The sequence below is a fragment of the Tachysurus fulvidraco genome, chromosome 2, assembly GCF_022655615.1.
Source record: "Tachysurus fulvidraco isolate hzauxx_2018 chromosome 2, HZAU_PFXX_2.0, whole genome shotgun sequence".
Lineage (NCBI taxonomy): Eukaryota > Metazoa > Chordata > Actinopteri > Siluriformes > Bagridae > Tachysurus > Tachysurus fulvidraco.
This window is the reverse complement of record NC_062519.1, coordinates 28,218,916-28,242,445: the sequence shown is the minus strand read 5'-3', so window position 1 is coordinate 28,242,445 and position 23,530 is coordinate 28,218,916. Positions and strand designations below refer to the sequence as shown.

At 38.8% G+C, this 23,530-nt stretch overlaps 2 protein-coding genes across 5 annotated transcripts in view; both read right to left on the bottom strand.

Annotated features, from left to right (window-relative positions):
* The window catches only part of mark1 (MAP/microtubule affinity-regulating kinase 1), a 37,962-nt gene extending 18,828 nt beyond the window's left edge, over positions 1–19,134 (bottom strand). For all 4 annotated transcript variants that reach the window (XM_027169882.2, XM_027169884.2, XM_027169883.2 and 1 more), the window contains exons 1-3: positions 18,840–19,134; positions 6,090–6,293; positions 3,191–3,244 (exon numbers count right to left, since the gene is read on the bottom strand). In XM_027169882.2, coding sequence (XP_027025683.2) covers positions 3,191–3,244; positions 6,090–6,293; positions 18,840–18,890 — 309 coding nt within the window. In that variant the 5' untranslated portion in view covers positions 18,891–19,134. The remainder of the gene's footprint in view (positions 1–3,190; positions 3,245–6,089; positions 6,294–18,839) is intronic.
* A 2,591-nt stretch (positions 19,135–21,725) lies between these two features.
* Positions 21,726–23,530, bottom strand: part of ptk7a (protein tyrosine kinase 7a) — a 33,355-nt gene continuing 31,550 nt past the window's right edge. Inside the window, exons 19-20 of the mRNA XM_027170014.2 lie at positions 23,036–23,214; positions 21,726–22,707 (exon numbers count right to left, since the gene is read on the bottom strand). Of these exons, the coding sequence (XP_027025815.2) occupies positions 22,547–22,707; positions 23,036–23,214 (340 nt within the window). The 3' untranslated portion in view covers positions 21,726–22,546. The remainder of the gene's footprint in view (positions 22,708–23,035; positions 23,215–23,530) is intronic.

Below are 23,530 nucleotides of genomic sequence, written 5' to 3'. Positions count from 1 at the left end.
ACCGCAACTTCAAACAGGCTAATGACGCATTTAGAGAAAAGCATTCCTTAATTCCCTGAAGTCAACCTAAACCTTTTAATTGTTTCCAGAGTCCACCACAACAGAGCATGCATGATGGCCGTGTCCTGGGTATCTTGACTGAGTCCCACTAATGCCAGCATTAAAACCCTTCATACCTTGATTCGTGGTGTTTACTGTTGAGCTTGGATGACTGAAGGTTGATTCATTTCATAACTTATTGCATTTTGTTTTAGACATGACAGTGTGAGAAATGGGGCCAAGAACTGTATATCAGCGTGTGTGTGTGTGTGTGTGTGTGTGTGTGTGTGTGTGTGTGTGTGTGTGTGTGTGTGTGTACGTCATTAATCATCCCCTCAGAGAATGAGGCATTGAACATCAGAGTGATAGGGCTGGAACGCTCCAGTGATCACACACACACACACAATGGATATGCACACATTAATCATATAGCCATCATAACGACCATTATAAAAGACAAAAATAAAACGGTGTACCATACGCAGGTTTAAATCATTCAGTTACATTAAAAAATGGGCCCAGACAGAAAACTGGTTCAAGCACAAAAAATCCATTACGTAGCTCATGTTATTGATGGCTATTTTGGGAAATTTTCCAATTTTCCAGAGCCTTAAAATATAGCAGAGATATGAAAATAACTCGCAGAATTCTCATTTCAGGTTTGTGTTCATGAGCCACTCCTTATCCACAAATGCAGGCCTCTGTCCTTGCTGACATGATTATGGGAACCAGAAGGAATTTTAGCACAACTAGCTTTAGGGAACAGATCATAATCTAACACATGGAAGTTCCAAAGGGGGTACAAAGGGTTCAGCAAAATAACGACACAGATCATGAATGCTTGCTATTAGGAACGCACGAGATGGATAAAAAAAGATCCTTCTTTGGATGTAGATGTGGATGTTTTTATGTGGAACATCCAAGCCAATCAGAGTGATCACATAACACAACTGAGGTTCTTCATTTCTGCTCATTTTCATACTGCAAGTTGAAAATATCAGGCTTGTGATGTTGTCTGCAGTATGCCATTGTCTTATTCTGTTCCTTACTTTAACCCATTAATGATTTGTCTGCGACTTTCCAGTGATGCTGAGGAAGGAAAGAATGGGGCATTGCTAGAACTCAAAATGTGTGCCAAGACCAAGTTATGTGATTACAGTGGAAAAAAATACTGGACCCTGTGGTCATCAGCTGTTATCTAACAGGGTCAGGAATACTTGCAAACTGAATTCAGGACTGTAAATAACCCTAATGAGTTATTAGCTGTCATTAAGCTCATTAAAAACTGAAATAAAAAAATAATAAGCTGAACTTCTCATTTAAAAACTGAAATTAATTTTCTAAACGGTGCATGTATGTGCTCTGTGCTACAGCTGATCAAGCTGATTAACCACACCATATAATTCTTTTCATTTAAACCCCTGTAAATGTTGTGTGAGCAAATCTGTGTGTTCATGGTTTTACGTGTTTGGCACCACAGAACCAGCAAAGCTAAATAAATAATTAATTAATTAAATATTTTTAAAAAAATACATAAAATAAATTTTTTAAAAAATAAATATTATTTAATGTCCGTGAAAATTCATTGTTAATTTAAAATAAAATATAAATTTTACAAAAATTACAAATATTAAGTAAAAAAAAATTTAATAAAAAAAAACACAGTTTCACAAAATGGATACATGATAAAATATTAACAGTTTACAATTTTAAGGATTCTGTTTGAAACGGTCTAAATTGAAACAGTAAAAAAAAATATATATATATATATTATGAACCTGGCTAAATCGAAGTGTGTAACGAAAAAACTTTTCTATTTTAATATTGCTATTACATCATCGTATTACCCAGTCCTAACAGCAAAGTCCTATACTGCATTCATTATTACTAAACAGTATATTAGTATGTGGTATTGCATGTGGTTGCTTGGATGACGCTATGAAAAGAAAAGAAGGAGACAGATGAATTCCATGTCGAGCCTCCAGTCATGCCAGTGGCTTGGCTGTGCTGGGATTTGAACCCAATGCCTTCCGATAAGAGCGTCTTAACCGCTGAGTAACCACTCCAGCATAAGCGTGATTTGAATTTACTCAAATAAACGGGGCAGTGTGACTCTGCGTGACAAACTGCACATCTGGAGCTTTGGCTTGTGATTGACCAAATCATTGTGCAGATACTAAATGACTCAATCAATCCCAAACAGAAATGTATAAGTGTGTGTACTGATAATAACATGCTGTCTGCTGAACATGATATGATTTTGATTATATTTCTAATGGTATGATATTGTTAGCCTAAATGTTAGTGCTGCTATGATTTACTGCACTTCTCTGATAACTGGGTGAAAGGTCACACTAGTACATGCTTTACTCTGCCAGCTGATCATCAAGGACACCAGCATGAACTGGAGCACCAAACACCCACTGAATCTATACAGTGAAGCACAGTGACCTGACGGACCTGCTCTGAATATTCCAGCAGAATTTACAATTGATACAATGTATGCAGAATCATTTAGTTTGCGACCGCTATCTAATTATAACACATGCATCTTTTCTTTTTGACCTGATGTTTTCAAGAAATGTCCTTATTTTCAAGGTCTGTGATGGATTAGTGTCAGTGTCACAAGGCCTCAGTGTGAAAATGCCCCAGATATCATTGTTGGGATGCAGATCACTGATCCCTGGTGTGCCCTTCTTACAGAATTCTCACATTAATAGTATCTCATGGGCACATATAATAAGTGAAAAATTCTCGCATTGCACTTTCTTGCTACTTAAATTGTCCACATGGAAGCATCAGCAATATACGGTATATTCAGCCGTGTCATGGCAAATTTCAAACATGTGACTCGTGTTTTGTCCTTCATGTGTCTGTACAGCACAACGTCCTGAACGAACATTACATAGCAGTGACATGCTTGTGACAGTGTATTATCACAGTTGTTGTATTAGTCACGCTTCCTAAGACAACCGTGCCTTAAAATGTTTTATAAACAGATCACTAATGGACTCTTAAGGACTCTATAGCCGATAAAATTACTGGGATTCAGACTTCAGATTCAAACTTCATGTGAGCCATGATACATGAAAACTTCGTTTACGCTGACAGCTGGGTAAACAATGAATATGGGATTAAAAGAATAGCTCACCTTTTGTAAACTAGTGGGGTTTAACTGCGTCTTATCAATGATCTTCACAGCAACCTGAAAGAAAGGGAAGTGTTAGTTAGCATCATTCATCATGTAGGCTTACCACAGCTAAGCAGAAATCAGAAAACAGACAGAGAGACAGACAGACAGACAGGCAACAAGACAGAAAGAGACCCAGGTAGACAGGGAAAATGCCCAGTCAAAAAGACATGTTTGGTGTCTGACATTCATTGTTGACACTTTTTACAGTTTTACTCTGAAGCTATGAGAATAATTTAGCTAACAAGTAATAAACATGTGCAGTGAAGGTCTCACTTAAGCTTTTTGCATAAACATATGAACACACTCCAACAGTATGTTATGTAACTCGGTCAGACTTGCTGATGTAATTTAAGATACGGCATGACTAATCTAACGTGCAACAGTAATAAACGTTATAGTGTAGCAGAACTCTGGGGCATTACAAGGGTTTTATACAGCCTGGCATCAATCTGTACAGAACATACAAGACAGAAGAGTGGCACAAACCCCTACGGCTGCTCACACACACGCGCTCTCACACACACGCGCTCTCACACACGCGCGCTCTCACACACGCGCGCTCTCACACACGCGCGCTCTCACACACGCGCGCTCTCACACACGCGCGCTCTCACACACGCGCTCTCTCACACACGCGCTCTCTCACACACGCGCTCTCTCACACACGCTCTCTCTCACACACGCTCTCTCTCACACACGCTCTCTCTCACACACGCTCTCTCTCACACACGCGCTCTCTCACACACGCGCTCTCTCACACACACGCTCTCTCACACACACGCACTCTCACACACACGCACTCTCTCACACACGCACTCTCTCACACACGCACTCTCTCACACACGCACTCTCTCACACACGCACTGCTAGATAAAAAAAGAAAGATAGAACAAAAAAAAGAGAGCATAAAAAACAAATAGAGAAAAAAAAATAGATAAAAAAACAAAATAGAGAAATAAAAAAATGATGAGATAAAGAGAAAGACAGAAAGAGAAAGAAAAGAGAAAGAGAATAACAGAAAGAAATAGAGAAAGACAAGAAAGTAGAAAGAAAACAAAAAAGAAAGACAAAGAAAGATAAAGAAAAAAAAAAGAAATATAACAAAAAGAACATAAAGAAACAATAAAGAAGAAATAAAAAAACGAAAGCAAAGAAAAAAACTAAAGAAACAAAATAAAAATAAACAAAAGCAATAAAAACGAACAAAAAATAAATAGAATCACGAAACGAAAGAAAAAAAGACAAGAAACGACAATAAAAAAAAGCAAAGAAATCACAAAACAGAAACAATAAAACAAAATAAAGAAATAAAAAAACGAAAGCAAATACTAGAAAATAAAGAACAATAAAGAAAAAAAAAACAAGAAAAAAAAAAAAAATCATAAAAAAAAAGAAATCAAGAAAAAAAAAAACACTCAAAAAAACTAAATAAAAAAAACAAGCAAAAAAAAGAAATCACACACTAACGAACAAACTCAATCAAACACTAAATAAAAACTCACTCAACAAAATCACTCACACAATCACCACACACTAACTTCACAAACTCACCCAAAACCAACTAAAACAAACAAACACTCATCACACACTCACTCAACAACTCACGCACACACTCATCACAACTCATCAAAACTAAATAAAACACATTAAACACTCACTCACACACTCACTCACACACTCACTCACACACTCACTCACACACTCACTCACACACTCACTCACTCACACACACACACACACACAAACACACACACACAAACACACACACACACAAACACACACACACAAACATTCATACCAAGGGGCAATTTAATGTCAAGTAAATCATAATCGAGTAGATTAGATTAATCACCAAACTACAGTATTTGTTTAAAAGTAACTTTGATCATATTTGTAATTTTGGCTTCTGGGACACATTATTAGTTTACAGACAAGAGGAGCAAGAATAAAGATGCTTGCAGTGATGAGTGCAGAGATGGGTCTGTTTTTTTTTTCCATGAACAGGAATTGATCCTGAATCATAAGCAACACCACCAGTGGCTAAATTAAGAGCCAACAAGTGAAGAGTCTTCTAGTGCATTCTACAGAAAGGCAGCATCGTGTTCCAAGTGTGTCTTAGTGAACGTACCTTACAGCAGTTAGCAACAGGTGCAATAAATATTCTTTTTTAAAAGAAGAAACTGACCAAATACCAGTCAAGAATTTAAGTATTATTAATATAACAGACTCAAAATGATGCTTACATCCCAGAAATACCTTACATAAATGCTCAATAAAATGACTCCTCACAGATGGGGAATGTTATGTGTTAAATGTTGGACTGTGAATTTAACACTTTGTTTTTTTCATTTATTATGAAAACTTAATTTAATTTTATAACGACTCCTTAAATGTATAGAAACAAGACCATGTTGGTAAGAGACATGAGAGATTTACGAAAGAGCGAGAGTATTGCATAGCACAGATAAGTGGTCTGACTTCTCTGTAAAGATAATGAGGTAATCATGAAGAAAACAATTTCCATCACCATAATGACAAATCTATATATGAACTTGGTTTATTATTACTTGGTTTACTGGCTCTCACACACAGAAAGAGACAGCAGGGTGAGCAGGGTTTACTGTTACTGGAGATGAAGCCTTACATTTGAAAGGTTTATGTCTATAAATAAAAACATTTCTAAAGGCTGGTTTATAATAACTTTTTGCATACAAGAGTTTGAATAACCAAATCCCAACAGAGGATTTGCTGTCAAACCCTGGTCTTTGTTTGCTTTGCTCTCTTTTCTTGAACTGCCCTATATTCTGCTTTTTAATGGTGAAGATTATAGATGCGATGTTGTATAAAAAAGATTTACCTCACGCCCTGTTAAAATGTGGCGTGCTAGTTTGACTTTGGCGAAGTTGCCCTTGCCGATGGTTTTGAGCAGCCTGTAGTTGCCGATGTGAGGCTGGTCGTCTGTGATGGACGCCACAGAGTTGCGACATCGCGGCAGACTCTGCCTGCTCGCCGACTTAGCCGGAGGTGCTGGGGGGTCGGGGAAGCCGTCCACGGATGTGTGCTGGAACAAGGAAGGTGGAAACAGTCAGAATGCTGAATGAATTTATTTCCCCAAGAGTGGTTTAGAATAGACCTTTAGCTTCAAAGAGAAACCAAACCAATCAGCACCAAAACAACATGACAAACACACAATTCATCATAATACACAAATCTCACACTCCTGCCAGAAGTGCACATTGTTTATTAAAGATTCCCTATTAGTCATAGGTTAGTATCACAGTGATACTGATGTGTCACCATGCTCCTGGTAACATGGTCAACAATTCTTTCTTCCAGGAAATGTGTTTCACATTTCCAATCATATCATGCTTTTTGGGATCACAGCCCAGATCAAACACAAACAGCCAAAATTGAGTAGCCGAAATGACCAAGAAAAAGCTAAATGTTACCTCAAATACATCACTGACATGGTCACGATATTCCTCTTTACAGTTCTATCCAAAACTGCTGGAGTGATTAATCGTGCTTATACTGTAGGACACACAGAAAAAGGAACAGTAAACCCCAAAAACCGGGAACCTAAAGTGTCCTTTAGCAGTTTTGATGAAACTCTGACTGCATTCTCAAGAGACCCCCTGATGTGAATGACACTACAATAATTACCACAAAGACCATAAAAGAAAACCTCAGAGTTCATCTAAACCTAACACCATCATCACTGTAGGCCTGATGGGAACTGGAAACATTCATTAAGCTTGAGGATGTGGTATAAAAACTTAAGTTAAACCACATGAATACCAGCTCTGCTTAGAAACTACACAACCGTCACAATAACAAGTAAAAATATATCAGTTTGCAGGATTTTTTCAAGGCCCTAAAAATGACCATTTATGATGTAGTTTGCACTGAATTACTGTCGCATCCAAAGTTAAGTGTAAATAAACATCACTGGTCATCCCAGGCTGAAAAGGTGTAAAAAGCTGTGCTCTAATGTTGTGCATTACTTTATGCATGGAAAAGGCACAGAAAAGTCATGGACACAGATGTCATCAACAAAGATTTCAGAAAAGAGAAAATCCACCCAAAGTGTGAAAATGGCCTAATTGACTAGTTAAAATGTTATTATATTACATTAGATACTACTTGGGCTGCTGGACTAGCTAATAAATGTATGATTTATCCAGATCAAACAAAAAGGCTTCTCTTCAAACAAAAAGCTATTCATATTCATATATTCATATAGTATTCTTAAACAACTCACAGTCCTCCAACAGCTTGGGAAACACATTTGTTGGGTTTAATGTCCATTCTCACACAGTGCAACAAACACCATCCGATTTTTGTTTAAACTAATCCAAAACTGTGCAGTAGTATTTCAGTTTATCTTTTATAAATTCACAAAAAAGAGCACTGCTCATAAGCAACAGACAAGAGTTTAATTAAACAAAATCAAACACGTCTGTACTCCTCTGAAAACTGAGCCAGATCTTACCTTGACCTTTAACATGTTCCCATTTGCTGACTTTTAAAACTTCTTTCTGCTTGAGCTGTGTTCCCGCTCAAGCTTGCATGGCCCCTTAAGCCCTAGCAACCGAGGACTCTCTAAACAATAGTACTTGAGTGAAGCCTACTCACTCACTCCCTCACTCACTCACTCACTCACTCACTCACTCACTCACTCACTCAGTCAGTCCGTTAGTCCATCACTCCCTCACTCCATCACTCCCTAAGTCCCCCACACAGTCAGTCATTCAATTCCCCACACAGTCAGTCATTCAGTCCCCCACACAGTCAGTCATTCAGTCCCCCACACAGTCACTCCCTCAGTCCCCCACACAGTCAGTCAGTCAGTCAGTCCCTCACACAGTCCGGCCTGTCCCATCCCTCACTCGGCCCGTCCGTCACACAGTCCCATCCCTCATTCGGCCCGTCCCTCATTCGGCCTGTCCGTCAAACAGTCCCGCCCCACACCCGGCCCGCCCCACACCCGGCCCGTCCCTCAACTGGCCCGTCCCTCACCTGGCCCGTCCCTCACTAAGTCACTCATGGTGGTGCTCAGAAAAGTCAGCACAAACCACACTCTGCATCATGACATCCTGCATGGCTGTTTCTCCTCCATCATGACAGCAACAGAGCCTGTGCTTTCAAAAATATATTAGTGGTTATTCTAATGAGCAGTGTTATAAATCCAGACAAAACCCCCTAACTCTTAAGTTTTTGGTTTTTCCCTGGTTTATCATTTCTGTTCCACAGAACAGTAGCATAAATTTCTCTAACCACAAATATGATCTCTGAAACAATAAGGTAATACAGGAAGACAAACCAGATAACCAGCACTGGTATGTGTGAATCTCAACAAATAAAGCTTGCCTTTTAGTGAGAGTCACAAGTCAATAAAGCATTGATTGGCCAAGCTCACCAGGCTTCAAATTTCCCTCAATTGAATTTGTGCGTTGTTCAGTAAATGCAACACCGCTGATTTAGCAACTTGCTGCTTGCCATGGCCTGGCACATGGATAGAAGTCTGTGGGACAACCTCTTTAGGACAGACACTGAAGCTAGAGCACAAAAACATCCTCCTCCTTCTCTGTAAGCTTTAATGCCCCTCTCTCCACACTATAACCCTCCCCCACCCTCTATGTGTGCCTCGTAACACACCACAGGCTGGAAGATATAACCCAATAAAAAGCCCATCCATCCAGCCCAGTCGATAGACGGGCTCTTCTCCTGAAGCCTGGAGGTTAGATGGAGGGCAGAGCTACTGGCTCAGTGCCATCCCTCTAACTTTATTTCCTCGAGTGTTCGCAAGCAAGCTAGAAGTATCAGCCAATTTTTCAAGGTCAACTTAAAGTCGTGCTTCTGAGCTACCTTCAAAAGTTCCAACAGACACTTTGTTCCTTGTGTGAAATGCTATTTTTAGCAATAGGTTGTGACCGACGTTGCAGTACACAAACTGCTGGAATTCATTCACAGCGAGAAATTGAACCGCACAGGAACGTAGCTTACACTAGGGAGGAATTTGGCTCCATGAGCTCATAAACTTAACACAATTACAATAACTCATCGGTGTTCTCATTTCCGCCAAGCAAAGAACTGACGTCATTCAACTTCTACAAACATGCGGGGTCTGAATCGGATACTTTTGATTAATCTCGTATTCAGTTTGGTTTCACACTGCACATAAGTAAATAAACCAAAACTTTATAGAACAGCTCAGACAGTAGTTCAGGCTGTAAAATGTACAACAGATTCATGTTAATGTGGTGATTCTTCTACTGACAGCTCAAACGCTCCATGCTATCAAAACCTAATAATAAGCTGATTATAAAAATGTCATACAAAAACGTATACTCACTGGTGTGCTGTTTTTTGTAACCACATTACTTTGCTAAGTATGTTGTTAAGAAACATTTATTTAATATTTATAGAAGGCGTCTGGAATGTCTGTGCTTTTTGATGATGATGATGATGAGAGAGAGAGAGATGAAGCACTGATGCTGGAACAACTTCTTTAGACTGCTATAAAAAGTGAGATCAGGAATTAAATTGTTTCATGAAATCTGACTTAAAAACAGTTCAAATGTCTGATGCGTCATTCATTAATAAATGAAATGCTGCAATCTCTGTGGAGTAGGTGGAATAAGACACACCAGACCTGCTATTATATGAAAATAACCCATTTTAAAGTGCTGTGGATAACAGCACCACACCACTCCAGCATGGATTATTTCTCACATAACTAATTTTCACATATTCATGGGTCAGAAATACAGGAAAAGGGCAAGTCTTTATAGCAATGACAAAACCAACACAAAAAAACACAGTCAGTGTTTAATATCTAGATAAATGTATAAATAACTACTAAAGCCTTGTGTTTAACACATATAACATTTACTTTCTCTTTTTGTTTGTCGATCCAAATCTCCAGAATCATTACACATTCTGCGGTCTTACAGTTCTATCCTTTAGCTTGGTTTAAAAGGTTGCAACCCAAAATACACAACACATTTGGTTCACTCCCTGCAGCTGGATCGATTCAGGATCGAATCGCTTTCTCTCTGCCATAAAACCACACTAGAGTTCACCTGGAGCTGAACACAGACCACCTTCTTTTTGTTTGTGTTCACACCACAGTGTAACTGCTGCGTTCTGCACAAACAAACCAGGGGTGCCCATAAAATTTCCCCATTTGATCGAGAGTTCAGACTACCAGAATTTGTTGACGTCAAGCATCAGAAGCAAATCTCTAGAGAACATTATACTGAGATTTTCACAGACAATACCATGTATATTTCTAGCTATAATTCCATGGGTGGTTAGCCAGCTAGCACACGGGTGATTATGTTCTCATATAAGCAGCTAATTAATGCTTGACTCTTCACTAAACACCACAGTCAGAAGGAGCTTTCTGCCTCATTAGCATCGTTGCTGGTGGCAATTTGGTGTAATAAATCTCAGCAGCTGTTGTTCGATAGTTATCAAATGAAGTAAGTTAGTCAGTGTAAAGGTTTTATACTGTATTAACCACTTTTCCTGGATCCCACTCCATTTACAAACGTCAGAAAATATTTAAATCGCCATATTTTACAAGAACAGCCATAAATTATCTTCATAATATTAGCAACATCTGCAATGACAACTCTGAAATTATGTGCTTTTTTGTTTAAAATTATATACAATTTTCTTTGCAAAGGCATGGTCATTAAAGAAATATTCCAGAAAAACCATGTTGTAATGCTGATATCTGCCGATAAACAGCCTTCTTCCACCTTAGAAATATTGCCAAGCTGAGAAACATCCTGTCTGTCTCTGATGCTGAGAAGCTAGTTCATGCGTTCATGACCTCTAGACTGGACTATTGTAATGCATTACTAGGTGGTTGTCCTGCATCTTTAATAAACAGGTTACAGTTAGTCCAAAATGCAGCTGCCAGAGTTCTCACTAGGACAAGAAAGTATGACCATATAACCCCAATTTTATCATCTCTACACTGGCTACCAGTTAAGTTTAGAATTGACTACAAACTGCTGCTACTTACGTACAAGGCTCTTAATGGTTTAGCTCCCATGTATCTAACTAGTCCTCTAACATGTTACAATCCTTCACGCTCTCTGAGATCACAAAACTCAGGACTTTTGGTAGTTCCCAGAATATCTAAGTCTACTAAAGGTGGTAGAGCGTTTTCTTATTTAGCTCCCAAACTTTGGAATAGTCTTCCTGATAGTGTTCGGGGCTCAGACACACTTTCCCAGTTTAAATGTAGATTAAAAACTCATCTCTTTAGTCAGGCGTACACATAATACATCCCATAATATCATGCACCAGTACATCAGACCAGCACATTTTTATGAACAGCAGATATGTTAATCCCTTTCCACTGCTTCTCTCTTTGTACCCATCCCGAGGCATTCAGACATTGTACCAGCTCCCAACGTCCTCTGTGGGACGAAGCCTTTGGACGTCCACTGAGCAGAGGCCGACTCTAAGAATCCTGAGACATCTCCAGTTAGACTCTGTGATACTAAGGAGATCCGAAGTCCATGATCCTTACACCAATACAACATTTAACTGACTGTATATTACAATCACACCCCCAGTGTCACCCATATGAGGATGGGTTCCCCCTTGAGTCCGGTTCCTCTCAAGGTTTCTTCCTTTACCAATTTAAGGGAGTTTTTCCTTGCCACTGCTGACTGAGTCACCTCAGACTTGCTCATAGGGGAATAAATACATACACATTGTGAACTATATACATCTAATAATAACCTAGAATTTTTATTCTGTAAATTCTTATTTCTTTTATTATTCGTTATTTCCTTTATCATTAATTATGTCTTCCTTCTGCTCTATGTTTATGCTCTGTAAAGCTGCTTTGAGACAATGTCTATTGTAAAAAGTGCTATACAAATAAACTTGAATTGAATTGAATAAATTCACTAATATCAGTATTCTAAACCACAAGATGCTATGTGATGTAAACCGATTATATGATCATCAAGGGAAAACCAAAAAAAAAAGAAATGTGGTTTAAATAGTTAAATAGTAGCTTTAGGTACTGAGAGTGTCAGGGATTATGTGATGAAAGGTCGGAGCTGTATGTGTGAGCCCGGTCGTTAGAAAGGACCGCAAGGTGTGAGTGCAAAATGTGTATCGACAACCATGCCGAGAGAGAGAGAGGCAGAGAGAAAGGCAAAGAGAGGTACAGAGAGAGACAGAGAGGCAGAAAGAGTCATAGAGGCAGAGAGAGTCTCATAAAGGCACAGAGAGACTCATAGAGGCAGAGAGAGAGACAGGCAGAGAATGCACAATTTGCATCATCATCTTTGCTGCTAACTAGCACTTACTTTAGACTTTACATGGACAGGGTGCTTTTGTGATTTGATTTTGTAAAGGTTTCCACACTTATCGAGTGGCTCGGTAGCACTCCGATGGCCAAAAAAGTACACACACACACACACACAAAAGAACAAATCACTGTCGCAGGAAGACAGATGGTTTGCAAGATGTAACAGGGTAGTGGATATTTAGATTTTTTTTGGTACACTTTTTCACTACACTTCAGCCTGTGTGCAAACTACAGCATGGTTTAAGAATTGGCTCCTGGTGAGCGTTGATGGTGAACAGTTGCTGTCAACATCAGCTGTGAAGTGCTCCGTTATATCTTCCCACAATCATCTTAAGCAGCAGCTTGAATTGTCTGTGGGGTTTTATGTGTCTCTATGGATTCAAAAGAGCTTTCTGAAATTGGTCGTTAGCAGTATTATTCTTGGCTTGTGGAAACATATGAGTGCAACCATGTGAGCTTAGAAACATTGCATCTCTCAGGGCAGACATCTGTGTTATTGTTCACTCTTACAGGACGTCTAGGAGCGTCTAGGAGCACAGGACGTCTAGGAGCACTTTTCTACAGCATGGTGTGTCAAGGCTTTGCATGGAAAATGAAGCGTTAACCTGCATTTTCGTTGCTTTATGCACCCACACACAGCGCATACATACATGCAGCACATTGACTGGTCAAACACAATCGACAGAGTATCATCCTGTAAATGCTTCTTTTTGGAGTCACCTCTCTGACACAGCACTTCAGGGGTAATGACTGTCTCCCAAAGTTTCTTTTTTTGATTTTTTGACTGTCCCCATTCAAGCAGTTAAGACACCTTACAAATGACAAAAACACACTTTTTCTATGTTATACAGGTGTCCAGTCTTATATGCGTCACCGTCATGGCTGCAGGTTATTATTCAGGGGGAAGTCGTAGCCTAAAGGTTAGAGAGTTTGACTCCTAATCCTAAGGTTGTGGGTTCGAGTCTCGGGCCGGTAATACCACAAATGAGGTGCCCTTGAGCAAGGCACTGAATCCCCCAACTGCACCGCAGCATAAATGGCTGACCACTGCTCCGTGTGTGTGTGTGTATTCACTGCTGTGTGTGTGCACTTTGGATGGGTTTAATGCAAATAACGAATTCTGAGTATGGGTCACCATACTTAGCTGTATGTCATGTCACTTTTCACCTTTTTTCACTTTTTTCTGATCATGCAGGAAACACCCGATTCTATCGATTTAATCAGTTGCGCATGGCTTTCAGTAGACTCAGGTGTGCCCTTGTTGGATATGATTGGACTCCACTGATCTATATAATGGATGTACAGTTGACGTGTTTATTGGAAATCCAATGCAACCTTTAACACCGAGTGAGCAATGTGTATTTCTACGAAGAAACCGACTGAAAATTACATAAACATATGCTTGTTAATACAAACTCATTTACTTTGCAGGCTGACAGAACAATATCTTCTGCAGTTACTTCTCTGGGTTCATTCTCCATTTATCTGTGAAAGGTAAAGGCTTATTGTCATGTGTATTTACTGCCCTCACACTGCTGTGTATTTGCACTTTGAATAGTGTTGCATGCTATTATATTGTACCACGATCCTGGAGAAACATTCTCTCAATGATGTCCTCCATTAATAAAAAAACATTTTAACACTTTTGAAAACCAATATTTCATCAAAAGCCTTTAAAATCTGGTTGCATATAAACGGACATTGGGCAGGCATCCGTGTGGAAAGTTTTCCACGTCACAAATGAAAATGCCATATGCATTGATCTGCAAGAGAGACAGTAAGGGAGGGAGAAGGAGAGAGAGAGAGAGAGAGAGAGAGAGAGAGAGAGAGAGAGAGAGAGAGAGAGAGAGAGATCCCACACCCTATGCTCCCTTGGCCCCAGGGCATGGATGATTGGGATTCAAACCATTATTAATGGTTTTTAAATCTGCCAAAGTATCTATATCATACTTTACTTGCTGGCTACACATTATTACATTAGGTTAATATTAACATGGGCATGGACAACACACTGCCCAGTTAGAGCTTCCACGTACCCAGTGTGCAATGTTCTGTGATTATGATTTATCCATCCCTACTCATGCTGAAACAAATAAAGCGACAATGTCACCAAAACACACAATGCTGATGTCCAGGTGCAGTGTCCCTCTTAAGTAGGCTACAGGATTGACTCAATTTTAAGTGCATCAGGTGATTTAAAAAAAAAAAACAGTATTGTCTTTTAAAGTGTGAATGTCTGAGCAGATCCTAAGATATATGGAATACTGATATAGTGCTGTAAAGATTATTTCTATAGGAAAATATATAATATACTGCTGTGCTAGAACAGATAAATATACCACACAAACCACTTAAACTGATCCATGTACATTTATGTTTAAGCCAAGCTATGAGTTACAGCCATTCATAAAATCATGAATGAGGTTTGATGATTCAACAAATAAAAGAACAGTCCTCAGGGTAATACTCACTCGCATGCATTTTGTTCATGGTACGCTACTGTGAAAGTATTTAGCGGCAATTTACAAAGGGGGCGAAGAACAGATCTTAGTTCTCAAATCAAATCTGTACAACAATCTGAGACACTCGGAACACTATAAATGACAAAAAGAGAAAACCAGCAGCTGCATTCGAGCTACTATTCCTGAATTAATATGACAAGGAACACAGTACTAATCTACAACAATCCAGAAAGGTACTCCGTCCTGATCCCTTCCACCTGTGAGCTCTTCTCTCAGATATCTCTTGTTACCTCTCAGCCTTGTTCCCATTACGCAACTGAAGTGTAAGAGCCAAGGAAAAGATGATAAGCTTCACATAACCCACAGACACACTCAGACATTGTTTAGTGACTGTTTTGTTCCATCTTATATTGTCTGTCTATATACTCAACAGACGGTAAATGCTGTGAGCTTCAGAGTCATCAGATCTCAACCCAGATAAACACCTATGGGAGATTTTAGACTGAATTCAAATGACACCTACTTTATCAAGTTAATTTCCTTGATCAATAAACCAGTAGCAGGTAATAAAGACTTGCGCACACACACAAAAATGCTGATTACAACCATAAACTCTGCAAAAATACATCTTTATATCTTCCTGCACTGAAACTGTATTTGACTGAACAACAGACTCCAGTTTTTCTGTCTATCACCAGGAGAACTTCGTCAGTACAGTAGCTTTATGCACCACTCATTTTTCTCAAATGCATAAAATTTGGTTTGGACCAAATAGATGCGGAGCTAGCTGGATTAAAGTGCTGAGCTCAGCATTGATATTTTGGACCTGGTAAAGTTTAAGAAGCAGCTCTGTTTTCTTTCTTGAACACAAAAAGTTTGACTGAATAAAAGCAAACAACAAATCCCATTCAATCACGCAGTCTTAGTAACACATTTATATACTAATAAAAAACTAGCTGCCACTCCTGATCCTCAGCAGCAGCTTTGTTTATAGCTGCAGGAATGTATTAAGTATAAATGCTTCGTCCAATATGTCAGAAATAGAACAGAAGCTTGGAATAATTGTCCACAACAGCAGTTCTGACAGTAAACTAATCTTAAGTTTATATTAATGCGCTTGTTACATTTACGGCATTTAGCAGACACCCTTATCCAGAGTGACTTACAACTGAGCAACTGAGGGTTAAGGGCCTTGTTACTTACATCGCAAGCTGGATTTTTTTTTATCTAATTAACTTCAAAAGAAAAAATACCTTTTATAACAGGATCTTGTGATTAATGTAATTATAAATGGAATAAAGTGCAATTTGTCTTTTAATGACATGTTTTTAAATTTGTAAATGCCGGCAAATTGCTGCGCTACAAAAGGAATAAAACACAACAGGACATGCTGTTAGAGGAAATATTCCTTTTGTATCACAGCAATTTGACACCATTTATAAAGTTATAATGGAGTCTGTCAAAAGCCTTTTTTTCTCTCTTTCTCTTGAAGTTCAAAAGTCTAAATTAATTATTTTCCTCTAACAGCATGTACATGTCTTGTTTTAATCTTTTCTGTTGCAATATATTTGGCAGTAAAATCTGTTCTGGTGTGTATAGTGTGTGAAAGAGGCAGATATTCAGGTAACAAGCTTCTTTCTGGGCAAGTCTGGAATGGCTATTGGGCTGATTTTTCCACAAAGCCCTGGCAAACCAGCTACTGACTATAATGTCTTGTTTTAGCCTGCCCATGTCCTGACCAGAAAGTCTACTCATGAGCAACGCTCAAAAAGATCCAACACACATCTGTGCCCAAGTGATTCTGCTGGCAAGCTAAGAGATCAAGGCAAGATCACACATGATTTAATTACAACATAGTTTGGACATGAAGTTCTTTACACTTCTCTAGTGCTTTAGAAATTCAAGACTTTCATTAAAACTTTACTTTCACTTTTGTAATACTACAATGTCATTATTAGCAAAAATATTAATGGCATAAACCACAGCACTATTGCGCTCTCAACTCTGATTGGTCAGAAGACGTTGAGTCATTGTTTATAAGAGCAGCTCTGACAGCAGTCCCGGCTGCAACATAAATAACAGGGTTTCATTAGTGTGCTCTTTTTGATACGTTCTCATTTCTATAGTAACAACATGCATGTGTACGTATGCAAGTATGGACAGATGTATGGATGGATCGATGGATATATGGATGGATTAAAAACTGTGCCCAAACTATTAGGCAAAAGAAACATAATACTTTGGGATGTGCTGTAATTGGGAAAAAAATAAATCCACATTGGGGATGTAACAGCAAATCATCTTTTGTCTATCTGTATTAAATAACACAGTTTTTATTTTTTTTCTTTGACACCATGCCCATCAGAGTTTATTCCTTACATATAGAATTGTTACAGAAGGATAAATGTCCAAACATCCGAAAATTAGTAAGCTCCTGGTTTGATTTTCTGTTCTGTGACTGATATTAGAGACACAAACGCATGAAAAATAAAGTCACATTTGAGGATTTCACCCAACTAACTCCTCTCGGATGTGATGCACCTGAAATTTCCCGGATTACATTTTGACTTATTCGAATAAAACTGAAGCATAAAAGAAAAATAAGATAAAATATATTTATTACTTCTGCAGTCACTTGGCCACCACCGTTCTGGCTATGAAGTTCAAAGGAAAACATGCCCAGACATGATGAGTGCAGTTTATAACTTAGTCATCATTTCAATCTGCAGAACCTGAAATTAACATCCACTAAGTAACTGCTAGCAAATCATCATATTGTTGATTATATTTTCAAGATCTTGAATCTGTCAAACTCCTCCTGCCTTACAAAGATGTGCAGTGCGTCTAGAAACTGGAGAGTCACTGCAGCAAACCTGGCATCCAAACAGCACTGAATCAGCATTAGAGGCAATTCATGTGTGGTAGAATAAACACATTTCATGTCCTAATGATGCTGTCATACACGTGCTCACTGAACCGGTCGGTGTTATTACAGAGTGCACTTTTAACTCCATGCCACAATGTACGTATCCAGTTAAAGCTCATGTGAACTCTTATGCACAGCTCATGAATATTTATAGGGAGGATTGTGGATTGATGCATAATATAAGAGCAGCGCTTCCGAGAACATGCGTATCTTCAGTGCATTAGAGTAAAGAGCAACAGAAATATTGTCCTGTAGTATAAGACAGTGAGGATGAGGAAGAAGAGAAGGAGGAGGAAGAGGAGAACTGTGGTGGTCGCTCAAGGACCTTTTTATATCCATAGACAAAGATAGTCTCCGTTTTTTAAATTATACATCAGATTGTAGAATATAGTCTGACAGAAACTAAGACATGGTGACAGAAGGAAAATCCTCTAATTCCTCTTTTCACTGCAAGCCTGTAAACTGTTATTGTTCCAGTTAGCATTAGCCGGCTATCGTTAAAGGGCAGGACAGAGAGCATCGCTATGCACCTGAATCGCTCAGTCATTACGTTTAGTAGTTAATACGAGGTGTACACTAGATTTAAGGCTGTAAACAAGTAAACACTTAACGTAACGTGTATACAAGACGACGGAACGAGATGTTTTAACTCCTGTATAATACACTAATCACCGTTAGCCAGCATTAGCGCGAGAGGAGAGAAAAGGAACCGATTTATTAGCACATTAGCCAACAGAAGCACAACCGCTAGCTTTCTCTAGCAGGATGAGCGCTAGCTAGTTAGCAAGCTGATGTGTAACATCCATGTATCAGGCGAATCACAAATAAACTAGACAAAGACAACACAACGTTTTTAACTAAAGGGTTACTTACATTTTCGGTGTCACGCTCGTTAACGGTCGGTAACGGCGTTCTGGTAGACATTTTGTGTGTTTCAGGCCGCAGAGAAGAGACGAGAGATACGAAGCGAAAGGAAGAGAAATGCCACCTCTTTTACACCGGCACGTCCTGCCCGAGTGCTAAAATGGCAGTAACTGTGCGTAGCGGAACACAACGAGACCCCGGCTGAGCCGACATGAGCCGCAGCCGGAGAGCCGGGGAACCGCACAAGGGAGAGAGACAGAGAGACGGGGGATGCGCTGCCCTGCGCTGCTCCGCTTCCAGGTGAAACTGCAGCGCGCAGAGGATGAGCGGCGGGAGCGCGCACGCGCGGACACGCGCTTAACACAGACCTATACAACTACTGTGAAGACTTCCACTGAAATACTTACTAATGCAGCTAATTAATCCTGTTCACCACCTTAAACGAACACTAACCTAAAACAAAATAAAAGGAATGACTTGAGTATTTTTTTATTCAATAAAAGCTTAAAATTCTTGTAAAAGACAAGTAGCAAAACTGTCAGATATTCCTATCTGTGTAGGGACGTTTGTTACCCCTAAGTTATAAATACACACACACACACACACACACACACACACACACACACACACACACACACACACACACACACACACACACACACACACACACCGAGAGACACACACACACAGATAAATACACACACACGCACAAACAAAACTTGATTCTGCAAAGTCATGCTGGATAAAAAATTATTATTAATATAAGTATTATTTAATTATTTTATGAAACTGAAAGAAGGAAAGTTTTTACTCAACACGTGTGTCACTTAGTATCTACCTGGCAAGATGTGTATTACTTCATATTAATTTATTTTGTATTCTAATAAAATAAAAATGTAAATATTAATAACAATAAATATATAAAGATTTCACATTTCCACTCAAAAGGCATAAGGATTTCCTGATATAGACTGTTTAAAAATACTCTTTAGTTATAAAGACATGACAAAATTATTTATACCATAAAAAATCCATCTATTATCTGCACTGCTTATCCTGCACAGGGTTGTGGGGAGCCTATATATACATACACACACAAGCTGCTAATCTCAGTAATGCAAGGCAAACATGCTAACCACTAAATCACTTGCCCCAAAACTCCTAAAAATAATTTACGTTATTCAGGGTCACATAGTCAGGACACTATCTTGGAAAAACTGGGTGCAAGACAGGGACAGGACATCCAAATAACCTCTTAGAATAGCCTGTAACGATCTGTTTTTCTGGTTTATTGTGATTCTGCAAGCCTTCTTTGCCTTCCTCCATGTCCCAGATTACATAACTCATTTAGACACAGAAGACCCGACCTGTACAGTTTAACAACCATCTCTCTATTGTCTAAAGTTATTATTATTTCCTTTTATGATAATAGAAGAAAAAGGTGCAAAACCTAAATTTGTATCAGTTTAATTGGAGCTACAGCTGGCATCAAACTTTTTGCACACAAGTGTGAGTAAAAGGTGCACTGTGTACAAGGGTTAATAAGGATCCATATCAAATAGGAAATATGGTGCTACAATGTAATTGATGATTTGGAGCATTTTGCATAGCTCATATAGGTCACCTGTTCTACAGCCAATAGAGTAAAGAAACCACCATAGGACCACTATTGTTCAAGTATACTATAACTCGTGGATCATTCTCAGAACAGCAGTAACACTGATGGTAGTATATATCACATGGAAGTAGATGTTCTGCTGCTATGTGTATCAGATGCAACACTATGTATACTTATGGATCATTTTTAAAGGTCCTACTGCCCTTTTTGGGTGGTCACTGTCTGACCCAGGGATGATGGCAGAGATGCATTGTGTAATACCTTGTTACCAGTGCCATGTTTGTGCCTTTGCTCTTTTGAGAAACTATATCTACTATATTAATAAAGTCCGGTCAGTTGTAGTCTTACGGATCCCTAGATAGACAGGGATGAGGGGAGCTGATGATCTATGCTTAACACATGGTCTACCATCAGTGATCTTTGATTATATATCAAAAGTACTACTATATTATAGACGCAGACTAATAGGAATAAATGGGAAAAGAAATTCTCCTGTTCTGCACTGTGGGCTCTGCCACCATACAGGATAATCAACTTTTAACTCATGACACCATCCACATGATAATGATTATGATTTTTTTTTTAAAGCCATACTCGAGTTTAGGTCAAGAGCTCTCTCTAGTGATCGAATAATTGCATTGCTGGTCATAGATGTGTCTAGAGATCTTTTTTGTCTTCTTTATTACAGTGATGAAATATTTTGCAAACTAATTCAGTGCATCCTGAATGTTCAGGGTCACAGTAGGTCAGGACACTTAAAATGGTCTCAGGACACCACTGCCATTCTTAAAATAATAAAAAATAACCTCTTAGAATAGCCAGGAACTCTATCTGTTTTTCTGATTTATTGTGATTCTGCAATCTTTCTTTGCCTTCCTCCATGTTCCAGATTATGTCATTCATTTAGACACAGAAGACCCGACTTGTGCAGTTGAACAACCATCTGTCTATTGTCTAAAGTTATTATTATATCTTTTTATAATTATCGAAGAAAAAAAAAAAAGGAGATAATCTCATGTGCAGAACCTAAATTTGTGTCAGGTCAAGAGCTCTCTAGTGACCGAATAATTGTATTGCTTGCCATAGATGTCACAGTGATGATATATTTTGATAGTCTATTAAACATATTAGAAAATCTCCGCAGCATTAAAAATACCCCAAGAAGAACAAATTTATCAGTCTGATCAAGTATTGGTATCGACTTGGTAAGGTTTAAATACATAGACTGTTTAAAGACAGAGTAATTATGTCACATAAAAAAAGAGAACTTCCTGAGATCTTTGTATAAGGTGAACCTTTATTATATTAGCAAATTATATGCTAGTTTCTGCGGCTCACAGAGATTTTTTTTTGTCGTTTTTCCAGAATATTTATCAAAATCAACAAGTGTATATCTGTACCAGTAACTGGTAAACAAACCTAATGTATAAAAACACAAAATAAACCATAGAAGATACAGCATTCTGTGTGTACTGAGGCTATCCTTCATCTTACAGGCACTTGAGCTGAAATTTGATCACATCATTGACCACTAATCAGGTATAGAACCTTTAAAAACACTTTAAATCCAGCTTTATTCTGGATTTAAAAAAAGAAAAGAAAAACAAACTAACAAATAACACGATGAATATAAACAGTACCTTTCTGTACAGTACAAATATTAAAAAAACAAACGAACAGAACCTTTCAAATAAATTACGAGGTTCCTCCAGCAATCCTTCTATAATACAAAAAAGTAAAACTGATCAGTGCATGACATTAAAAGTCTATATAACAAATGCACTTGGTGTGAGGGTACAGGCTCTCTTCCTGCTCGGCAGGCAGACGTGAAATGATAGTTATTTCCATTAATGTAGCTCAGAACAGGTTTTTCTTTCATGCTTATGTTTCTGTTTGTTCATTCTAGCATATAAAGTAACTTCCTCACAATCTTCACACACTGGCTGTATCGCTAGGTAGAAAAAAAAAGACATAAAAAACACATAAGATCCAGCCGTTGTTGAGAAGCAGTCCGTTTTTTTCTTTGAGATGGAGAAGACTGAAGCCTCTTAATGGCTAAAGACTATTGATTTGAAAGTCCTAGCAGCCGATCCCTCGCTCACACTTTGCTTTCAGATGGAAGGTCACTGAGGGCCGTGACGACGTCGCTGAAGGACACTCTGTCTTTAGGACTGGAGGCCCAGCAGCGTAGCATCAGCTTGTATATGCGAGATGGGCAGCCGTGAGGAAGGGACAACTTCAGTTTCCCTTCCTGAAGACCTGGAGTATACAAAACAAAGGCTTTTAAAAGAGTCATCATTAACAGCTATAAGGAAAAAGACTAAGGTGAGCAAGAGAAGAATCCTAGTAGCTGTATTTTCTTTTATCTTTGCTGTATGTTTAATGTAATCAATGAGATTTGGTAATATACAATATTACATAACACTGGCCTTGTTTGTCTATTGACCTACAGTGGCCTAAATGAATGTAGTATGTACACCATTAACAGTAGAAAATAAAGAGGTTCACAAGACATAAAACACACCATGCCATGATGATGTAGTTATCTCCATATGAACATTTTATTTATTTATTTATTTATTTTTACCTTCCAGGACCTTCTCGTCGGCAAGATCGGCATAGGGAAGCTCTCCGAAGCTGAAAACCTCCCACATGAGCACACCAAAGGACCACACGTCTGTTTTGGTGGAGAAGTCGTCCTCAAACACAGACTCGGATGGAAGCCAGCGCAGGGGGATCCAGGCCTGACGGTAATGGTAATACTCACTGCAAACAAATAGAGATACACAGTAAGTCTTCAGTCATATGACAGAGCAAGCAAGTAGTGTAACATTTCTCTCAAAGCTCTTGTCACTCCTGACACTGCACCTCACTCCCTCCGAACTACTCCTTGACTGGTCCCATCATCTCTCAGGATAAGAGGTCGGGATACATCAAGGCCTTTTTTTGTTCTTGCACCAAGGTGGTGCAATGAACTTCCCCTGGATTTCAGAGTCAACTTTCTTTAGCTTAAACCAGAGCTTATTTTCCCTGTTTGTTTTATGTATCCTTGAAAAAAGAAACCAAAAATTTCAAAGCACCT